Genomic DNA, 10503 nt, shown 5'->3' on the forward strand with positions numbered 1-10503 from the left:
GCTAAATATCTATATCTATCTATATATATGTATGGTTTTATCTTCTGATATATCCCAGAAAATAATTTCTTAATTTCCTATGGATTAATGACTCCTGAGAACTTAGGTCTTTTTCTTAAGGGTCAGTTATTGAGCCCAAATACTTGTGCTGTTGTTTTACAGAAGGTAAATGCTGGTCTGTTCTTCTCTCAGCACACTCTGCTGTTTCTTTGAAAACTGGTACCTCTTCTGACACTCTTACCCTCTTCTTTTGAAATGGGAGCAGATGGGCAGCTCTTTGTTCCTTGCCTATTTCTTTTCCTTTCCTATTGGGAAAGAAAGGGATTTTTCTGGCCCAGCTGAATAAAGTGTGGCTTATTAGCTCAGAGCAAACTTGGTTTTCAAGCTATACATATTTGTGTAACTTTCAGACGCCTGTGCACCCACACACTTTCCCTGGCTATAATTTGGATTTATTCTTTCTCTAGTACCTCAGCATGGTGTGAAAGATTGAATTCTTCCCTAGAGCAACAATTTGCCTGGAACAGCCTGGGAGTAATTTGTTGAGTTGCCATGATATTGTTTATTCATTTACTGTATGGAGTTTCAGAAACACTCATAACTCTTCCTTTGTTACTTTTCCAGGATTATGACCTGTGCATCACCTGCTATAACACTAAAAACCATGACCACAAGATGGAGAAATTAGGCCTTGGTCTAGATGATGAGAGCAACAACCAACAGACTGCCACGACCCAGAGCCCTGGTGATTCGCGCCGCCTGAGCATCCAGCGCTGCATCCAGTCTTTGGTCCATGCCTGCCAGTGTCGGAATGCCAACTGCTCGCTGCCGTCCTGTCAGAAGATGAAACGGGTGGTCCAGCACACCAAAGGCTGCAAACGCAAGACCAACGGAGGGTGCCCCATCTGCAAGCAACTCATTGCTCTCTGCTGCTACCATGCAAAGCACTGCCAGGAGAACAAGTGCCCCGTGCCCTTCTGCCTCAACATCAAGCACAAGCTCCGTCAGCAGCAGCTCCAGCACCGCCTGCAGCAGGCACAGATGCTCCGCAGGAGGATGGCGAGCATGCAGCGCACGGGTGTGGCTGGCCAGCAGCAGGGCCTGCCCTCGCCCACACCAGCCACCCCAACAACTCCAACGGGCCAGCAGCCCCCGACGCCACAAACCCCACAGCCCCAGCCTGCGCCCCAGCCCGTGTCACAGCCTCAACCTGCGCCTCCCAATAGCATGCCACCCTACACCATGCCAAGAACTCAGCCCCCCAGCGCTGTGTCCCAGGGCAAGGCAGGTGGCCAGGTGACTCCTCCAACTCCACCCCAGCCACCACAACCACCAGTGCAGGGTCCTCCTCCAGCAGCAGTGGAAATAGCCATGCAGATCCAGCGGGCAGCAGAGACCCAGCGCCAGATGGCACAGGTTCAGATCTTCCAAAGGCCGATTCAGCATCAGATGCCCCAGATGCCACCTATGGGAATGAACCCTACACAGATAGGCAGAGGTCCTGGTGGTCATATAGATCAAGGAATGGGACCAGCAGGAATTCAGCAGCAGCCACCGTGGGTGCAGGGGGCCTTGCCCCAAGCTCAGTTGCAGCCAGGAATGCAGAGGCCATCCATGATGTCAGTAGCCCAGCCGGGTCAGCCAATGAGTATGGCCCCTCAGCCAGGCATGGGTCAGGTACCTGGCACCGCTCAGCCCAAACAGCCACCTCTGCCCCAGGCAGCCTTACAAAACCTACTGCGGACTCTCAGGTCTCCCAGCTCACCCATGCAGCAGCAGCAGGTGCTTAACATCCTTCACTCCAACCCCCAGCTGCTGGCCGCTTTCATCAAGCAGAGGGCCGCCAAGTACGCGGGGTCGCAGAACCCACAGGCGCTGGCGGGGCAGCCGGGCCTGCCGCAGGGGCAGCCAGGCCTGCAGCCGCAGCAGGCCATGCAGGGGCAGCAGGGAGGAGTGCACCCCAACCCTGCCATGCAGAATATGAACCCCATGCAGGCAGGAGTGCAGAGGCCCAGCATGGCCCAGCAGCAGCCACAGCAGCAGCCGCAGCAGGCCATGGCTGGGATGAATCCTCAGGCGCAGCAAATGAATATGAATCACTCGGGGATGGCTCCCCAGTTCCGAGACCTCCTGATGAGACGGCACCAGATGATGGAGCAGCAGCGCCACCAGCAGCAGCAGCAGCAGCAGGGAGCAGGACCAGGGATGGGGCCAGGGATGGCCAACCACAGCCAGTTTCAGCAGCCCCAGGGCGTCGGGTATCCCCAACAGCAGCAGCAGCGAATGCAGCATCACATGCAGCAGATGCAGCAAGGAAACATGGGACAAATAAGCCAGCTTCCACAGGCCATGAGTGCAGAGACAGGAGCCAGTTTGCAGCAGGCTTTCCAGCAGAGGCTACTTCAGCAGCAGATGGGGTCCCCAGCTCAGCCCAATCCTATGAGCCCCCAACAGCACATGCTCCCCAACCAGGCCCAGTCCCCGCACCTCCAGGGCCAGCAGCTCCCTTCATCGCTCACCAATCAAGTGCGTTCTCCGCAGCCTGTTCCCTCGCCACGCCCCCAGTCCCAGCCCCCCCACTCCAGCCCATCCCCACGGATGCAGCCTCAGCCTTCTCCACACCATGTCTCCCCGCAGACCAGCTCCCCACATCCAGGACTGGTAGCTGCCCAGGCTAACCCCATGGATCAAGGGCACTTTGCTAGCCCGGACCAGAGTGCAATGCTTTCCCAGCTTGCTAGCAATCCTGGCATGGCAGGCCTCCATGGTACAAGCGCCACGGAACTGGGGCTCAGCTCCGAGAACTCAGACTTGAATTCAAACCTTTCACAGAGTACACTAGACATACACTAGACACATTGTAGCATTTTGGGAGCAAAAAAAAAACAAAAAAAGAAAAAAAAAGAAAATAAAAAACTTATTTTCTGAAGACTTTTTGTACTGAAGACAAATTTTTTTGAATCTTTCTTAGCTAAAACAACATTTTTCCCTGGAACACATCTGAACTCTGCAGAAGTAGTTTGTGGTTTTAAAAGCAAACCTACAATGAACCTGAGGGACAGTAGAGTACAAAGAATATATTTTTGTTATGGCTGGAATCATAACCAGTCCTTTTTCTTGGTTTTTTTTTCCTCGTGTGCGTTGGGGAGGTCAGCGGAGGAGGGTGGTCTTTTGGTTGTTCACCAAAGGATGCCCTGCTCATGCCTCCAATAGGTTTTATTTTTTTTTAAATTAATGAAAATATGTAATATTGATAGTTATTATTTACTGAGGCAGATGGTAAACATTTTCCCTATTCTGGTTTTTCTTCATGTCACTGCAAAAAAACCACCGCAAAACAGAACAACAGAAAAAGGGGAGAACCTCTTCCTAAAACCGGAGGACAAAAAGGGGTTAATGTTGCTTTAAAAATACATTACATATATAAATATATATATAAAAATAAATACCAATCTTTTCCTCTTTGGTTGGAAATATGTCAATTCTTTGAAAAATGTAAAAATATTAAATAACTCAGTCCCCTCCTGAAGTCTACTTTTGTCCTCCATGAATTTTCTATACAAGAGTCTGAACTTAAAAAATAACTTCAAGTATTAAAGTAATTTGTACATGTAGAGAGAAGACAACATTTTTGCAAATACACAGGGGCAGCTGCCAAATGGATGTAGTATATATATTGTGGTTTCTGTTTTCTTGAAAGAATTTTTTTCGTTATTTTTACATCTAACAAAGTAAAAAAAAAACATAAAAAAGAGGGTAAGAAACTATTTCAATGGGATTATTTTCAACCTGAGAAAAAGTCCCTGGGGTTTCTTCTTTATGCTTGCTTTCTCTCTCTCCCATGCCCTTTTCCCACCCTCTTCCACTTTCTGTAAAACTTGAAAATAGAAAGCAAAAAAACCCTCAGATGTTGTAAATCATGCAATTAAAGTTGGTTACTTATAAATAAGAACTTTCGATCACTGTATAGACTGTTAAAAATTGATTTCTTATTACCTATTGTTAAATAAACTGTGTGAGACAGACAGTCTGTTTTTAATGTTTCCCTTCTCTCCCACATGTGTTGCTTGTTCTTAAAATGGTGGGGGTAGCGGAATATTTGCTACTTCAAATGTTCGCTATTTAGACGTCTGAGAGCTATTTAATGTATATGACTGTTTTAAAATGCAAATCTCTAATAAGGGATGTGGAGTAATAATTAGTCTTCTAAACGGACTCCTTTGGTACAACTCTGCATTTGTGTTGTTCCCGGCATGTATCTTACCAAAGAAATGAGGTCTGACCTCGACAGTTGTGCCAGTCAGCTGTACCCTGCCCTGCTCACACAGCCTGGGAGCAGCTGATCTTCAAAGGACCTATTTTGCATTTTGAAATGAGAACTATTGTTTGGATATGTGATATTAAAAGATCCTATTTCACTTGGAATATATTGTGCGCCTTTTGGCACTGAAGTGTGAGCACGGGGTAACCAACCCTGTGTGCATGTCCTGCAGGCACTGCCACCCCGTGTGTGGCACACCTGGTGACCTGCCATCTGTAGGGGATTCCTCAACAGGAATGCCACAGATGCCACATCAGTGGAGTGTGCAGGTAGTAAATGTGGGTGTGTGCTGCCCCCAGCTGCGTGCACGAGGAGTTAAACCCATCCTGCCACATGTTGTGCACTGGTCATCTTGTATGTGGCTGGTTCATTGAGGGCTTCCCAAAATCCAGCCTTAGGCTGTGCGTGTGCATACAGTGCTGGCTGCCTAGGGAATAACCTGCACCAGGGCATTATGCACGGGGAAGACCCAGATGTGGCCAGAGCACAACATCTGCAATACCAGCTGTGTTGTGAGCACAAGCACACCCACAGATCCCAGACAAACAACGTGAGCGAGCTGACTTCGGGAAACTGCTGATGGAGGGGGGAACGTGGATGGGAATCTCAAAAGTAATGGAGTATTATAATGTGAATGGATGTTAGAGGTTCTTCAAAAACGGGAGTAAAAGGCTTGATATGTGGATATAAACAGAAGTAGGACAATGAATCTTGTATTTAAAAAAAGTTCTTTGGTAGCAAGCCTTCAGCAAGGTACTGGAAAGTTTACTGGAGGCTTAAGGGAAGCAGCCCCCCTGTTTTGGTATTCTCCCTTGGATAATCCTCACACTGCTCCCCCCTGCACGGTGCAGACCAGGTCTGCACCAAACCTACAGTTACCCTGACCCACTCTAAAGGAGAGCAGAAAACAAAAAACATACATATTGAATGCTGGGGCAGCAGTCTGAGATGATTTATATTTGTGTTCTCCATAGTAAGCTTTCTTCTCCCCTTTTAGCCTCAAGGGGGCTTCTCAGGACGAGGCATCAATAAAGTTCCTTGTGGCTACATACTGGCTAGCAAAGTGAAAAGTGTGCCCAGCTTTCTGGCTTGCAAGAAGTTTGACTTGAAAGCTTTTAGAGCAGCTTTCATTTGTGCTGCTGAGTTGGCATACAAAAGGTGTCCCAATTGTCCCAACTGGCATCAAAGCATCTGAAGTGGGGAAGCCTCGAGACCTTGCAGAGCAAGGTACAGATCTTCCATCCTCAAATGCCAGTTTAGGGACTTGCCTAAAAGATGCCATGAAGCTTTTGATGTGACAGCACAGCTGCTCTGCCCCTCTTTGTAGGTGTTGACTCTGAGCCAAGTTCAGTTTGTTAAGGTGCTGTGGACGATCAATGATCTTGAATTTGCAGGGGGTTTCTTTTCTCTACATCCCTCTTCTGCTTTCCCTGATTCTATTGGAGAACCACAATCCACAATTTGGAGTAATTCTATGACTGACTCGGTGGTAGGATTTCAGGATGACAACAAAATTAGGATGTCATCTGTACCTCTCTTGCCATTCAGTTGCATCCTAGTTAGAGTAAGTTGTTTCATTCCCACCTATTTGTTGGACTCTTGGACCAACAAAAAGAACTCACACTCAAAGCCCTAGCAATCCAATCAGATACTTACTGTCCAGTTACAATGATGCTAATGCTTCTAGTTAAATACTATGCAGTTCAGTGATATAAACTTTGCAATGCCTGCCCCTTCCATTGCCTTTTTGAGTCCTAGAGGCAATGACCGAAGTCACAGCTGAGGAGAGCTTGCACTGAGTTTGTTGACAAGAGTGTAATATTTGTGGTTTATCCCTCAGCTTTGGGGACATCCATATGTAAAAAGTACTCTACGCCTTGGTCTTCCTGGTTCCTCAGTTATGTCCAAATTTCTTGCTTATGTAGTGTTCTACATATGTTGATGCATCCTTATTCTTTGTTACTCCTAAAACTCCGGTGACTTGGCCACTGGTGACATTGCTCATAGCCAGGGTCTGCATTATTGTCGTGTGACTGCATCTACACTGACGTATTTATAGATGTATTTCTTTCTAATTCTGTCATCAGAGATACTCTGTTGTACACAGAGCCATTTGTTATTGCAGAAGGAGAGTGCCTGAGGTGGGCAGGCACCTCTAGGGATCATCTAGTCCATTGCCTTGCTCAAAGCAGGGTCCCCTAAAGCAGGTTGCATGTCCAGATGAATATCTACAGGATGGAGATACCATGGCATCTCAGTGTATTCCACACCCCCAAAGCACCTCCAAACTGTCTATACCCCTGAGCTTTCTCTTCTCCAGACTGAACAGCTCTCTCAGCCTCTCCCCATCTGGCAGATGTTCCAGTTCTCTCAACATCTTCCTGGACATTTGCTGGATTCACTCTCCTATGTCCATGTCTCTCCTGTACTGGGAAGTCCAAACATGAATGTAGCATTTCAGATGTGTCTCACAGGTGCTGAGGGGAAGGAACACCTTCTTCCTCCTGCTGCCAGTACTTTCTAACACAGCTGAAGAGGCTGTTGGTTGCCTCTGCCACAAGGGCACATTGTTGGATACTGTTCAATTTGCCACCAGGACCTTCTAGTCCTTTTCTGCCAAACTTGTGCTGGTGCATATGGTGTTGTTCCTCTCAGGTGCAAGACTACATTTCCCTTTCTTGAACTTTATGAAGTTCCTGTCAACCCAGTCTTTTAGTCTGTTGAGGTCCCTCTGGATAGCAGCACAACCCTTTGGTGTATCAGCCATTCCTCCCAGTTTTATACCATCTGTAAACTTCTGGGAATGTACTTGGCCCCATCATCGTGGCCACTAATGAAGATGATGTGAAAAGGGATTGTCCCCAGTACCAAACCCTGGGGTACATCACTAGTGACTTGCCTCCGCTGAACTTTGTGCCAGTGATCCCAGCCTTTCCATCCACATTGCTACCTGTTTATCTAGCCCATACTTCCTCACTTCGTGAGGCAGTTGTCAGGGATGGGTGCAAAAGCCGTAAGTAGTTCAAGATAAACAACATTCACTGCTTTTGTCTCAATCACCAAGCCATCCCATAGGGCTGTAAGGTTGCTTAAGCATGCGTTCCCCTTCATAAATCCATGGTGACTTGTCACCCTTGCTCCAGACACTCCCACTGGCCTCGGGGAGCTACAACACAGCTCCTGGCAGGCCAAGTCCAGGCAACGCTCGCCTAATGCAGAGTTTGTGGCCTCTTCCAAGCAGAGGCAGCACCACACAATGTGACAGTGACAGCCACTGGAGCTTCTGCTTAATTTTCCAGAGCTTTTTACAGTGTTTGATACACACTGAGTTTCTCTGCAAGAAACTCCACCTCCTGTTTCCAAGGTCTTTTTCCACACGCCATGTCATTCATTGTGCTGCTCCCAGTACCAGCCAAACTCAAGGACTGTGGCCCAGCCTCTGCACAGTCTGGAGCAGGTCCTGTATTGAAAGACAGCAGTGGTCAGAAGAGTCTGCCCCTAATGGCCAGTTCTGCATAAGTGTGTGATGAGGCTTCCTACCCAAAAAAAGGAGCTTTTCTTTGAAGAACAGCCATGGAGTGCTCTGGCTGGGGAATGCTTGTTTTTACAAAGCCTCTTAGCAGCTGCCTTCATACAACACAACCTATCAGCTTGCACAAGGAGCCATTTTCTCCCTCAGCTTGTTAAAGCAGATGACAAGCCATAGATCCTGGCCTGAGGCAGAGCCTAGCCCGGCTCCTGAAAGTGTGAGAGCACAACAGGCTCCATCCACAGGGATTGCAGCCAGCTCCATGCTTGAAAGCCGCTGAGCTGCTCCGTCAGCCTCGCAGGCATGGTGTGTGCACTGGCATTTGCCTGTCCGACTGCAACCCAGCATTGTGTTTAGAAATGTTCTGAGGATTCACTGGAGCTGCCTTCATTGCATTCCCTCACAACAGGATCTTGGTTGTAACTTCCCAGCAAGGATCCTGCGCACATGGGATGTTTGGAAGGGAAACCTGTTCTGTGACTGGTGCTGGGGGTAGCCATGGGCAATCAGCCACGGCTCCACTCTGCTCTGCCTGGTGTAAGGAGTGTGGTGGATTTAGGGAGGGAGGAGAAATTACTGTTGGCACCATCTCCCACAGCCATCTTGGAAGCCCTTCCCGCCTCCTGGGTGAAGCTGGCATGGCTCAGGTAGTTGTTTTCCCCAGGTGTGCTGGGTGGTGGCAGGCTCTGGCATATCTTGGGAGCACAGAGCTGTATGGGATGGAACCACCAGATCTGTCAGTGGGTGCTTTGCTCCTCCCCATGCCCCAGCAGTCCCCAGGACAATGGTGAGAATTGGAAGGCAGTGACAGTGGCATTGTCAGAAGAAAGGTCTTTGCCAACAGTGCTCCTCTGGCTGAAAGTGCAGAGCTTCTGCTGCCTGGAAAAGTGAGGAGTCTTTTCCTCCCATTGCATCCTGGACCCCTCCTGTGGTTTCACCTAACAGCGACATTTTTATACTGATTTTTCTAAAACTTGTATTGCAGATGGCATCAAAGTAGAGACTAAGTCCAGAGCAGCACCAGGGAAGGAGATAAGAAAAGTAAAGTCTAATCTAAGTTTTGGAGTTTAGTTTCCTAAGCTTGTCAGTGCTGTTCTCTCCCTAAAGAAAGGATCTGATTTTACAAAGCTATTATTATTCCTGTTACATAACAGACTTTTTATTATTGAAGAGAATATAAGTATTCCTGAATCAAATTGGATTTGATTCGCATTAAAATTAATTTATTTAAATACTATTATTTGTTAAAAAGTCTTATTTAGAACTGCAATGACAAATGAACAGCTCTAAAATGGGGACTGCCTTGAAGTCTGTCCTGTGTCAACACAGAACTCATTTTTTCTTCAGCCTTCAAGAAGACCTGAGCCAGTCTGTCTGTGACCTAAAGGAGCAGTGCTGCTTGTTCTGTTCTGGGAAGGGAGCAGGGGATGCACACCAGCTGCACCTCATAATGTAACCAGCTATACCTCTTCCATGAAAGATTATTGCAGTAGAAAGACTTAAAGAACCTTTAATTTTGTATCTGTGCCTTTTCTGTAAACAGCTTTCTGGTCTGCCATGCAGAGCAGTGTCTAGCAGTATTTGCAAGGGAATAACAGCCTTTATAATTTATATCAGTACTAACTCCATTATTTAAGTACTTTACAAGCCATTTTCTGTGTGACAGTGCTGGAGGATTGTTTGGAAAACCTGACCCTGGGGATCTGTGACACTGGAAATCTGCTGGTCAAATTGCATGCTGGCTTTGCCAGCTCCCTGCCCCTGTCCCTCTTTAAGGAGGCTGCAATCCCAGTCACTGCCCTGGATTGTCAGTGTGTTTCACTCTGACAGTGACTCCTTTGCATTTAGATCAACAGGCTGTAGCCTCGTATTAGAGCCTTGGGGTTGTCTGGAAGAGAAATCCATGTGTGTCTGCAAGGTAAGCTTTGGGAATGAGCTGCTTTACCTTCCCCTGCAGCTCAGGCTGTGCAGTAGGCACGAGAGAGGAACATGTGCCACACATCTTATTTGTTCAGCTACTCCCTACCAAGTCTACACAGAGAAGGAGTGTTCAGCACAGCCTTTATTTTGGTTTTTTCTTTTCACAATGTCAACACAGTGACAGTGGTAACAAAATAAAAGGGGTAGGGTGGGAAATAGAACTAAATCCAGGGGACTTACCTTTGAGTAAAAGAGAATCAATGAGAGACATACAGTGAGACACTTCTGGGCTATGCTTGCTGGGGAGCTGGGATGAGGGAGGATGCCACCAGTACCACTAAGACCACGCTATTTTCCTATAGGAAAAAAAAATCCAAGAGGGAGAGAAGCACTTGTACTTTAAAGAAGTTATATAAATGCACACAGAATTTAAACACAGTTGCTTAGCACAGTAAGCACCTCAAGGATGCTTTGGCATGGGGAATACTTTCTTTGTCAAACAAAACATCCATTTATGCATGGAACTGATTATCTGAGGAGATTGGGGAGCAGCAGCATGAACTCCTGTGGGTTATTTACTGTGTGGTTTTCAGACACAGTAGGGCAGGGTGGGAAAGAATGAGGGAGATCTCTGTCCTTTGAACCCTGCCTGGCTCTTACTTGCATCCACTGCGGGTTCCCCAGCCTGAGTGACACACAGATCATGTCAGCAGTGTAGGACAGGGACAAAGGC

The 10503-nt window shown here is 47.4% G+C and overlaps 1 protein-coding gene across 3 annotated transcripts in view; it reads left to right on the plus strand.

Moving 5' to 3' along the window:
- Positions 1-4027, plus strand: part of EP300 (E1A binding protein p300) — a 63188-nt gene extending 59161 nt beyond the window's left edge. For all 3 annotated transcript variants that reach the window (XM_071551838.1, XM_071551839.1, XM_071551840.1), the window contains one exon: positions 625-4027. In XM_071551838.1, coding sequence (XP_071407939.1) covers positions 625-2853 — 2229 coding nt within the window. In that variant the 3' untranslated portion in view covers positions 2854-4027. The remainder of the gene's footprint in view (positions 1-624) is intronic.
- The last annotated feature ends 6476 nt before the right edge of the window (positions 4028-10503 follow it).

This window comes from Pithys albifrons, chromosome 3 (genome assembly GCF_047495875.1).
Source record: "Pithys albifrons albifrons isolate INPA30051 chromosome 3, PitAlb_v1, whole genome shotgun sequence".
In the NCBI taxonomy this organism is placed as follows: domain Eukaryota; kingdom Metazoa; phylum Chordata; class Aves; order Passeriformes; family Thamnophilidae; genus Pithys; species Pithys albifrons.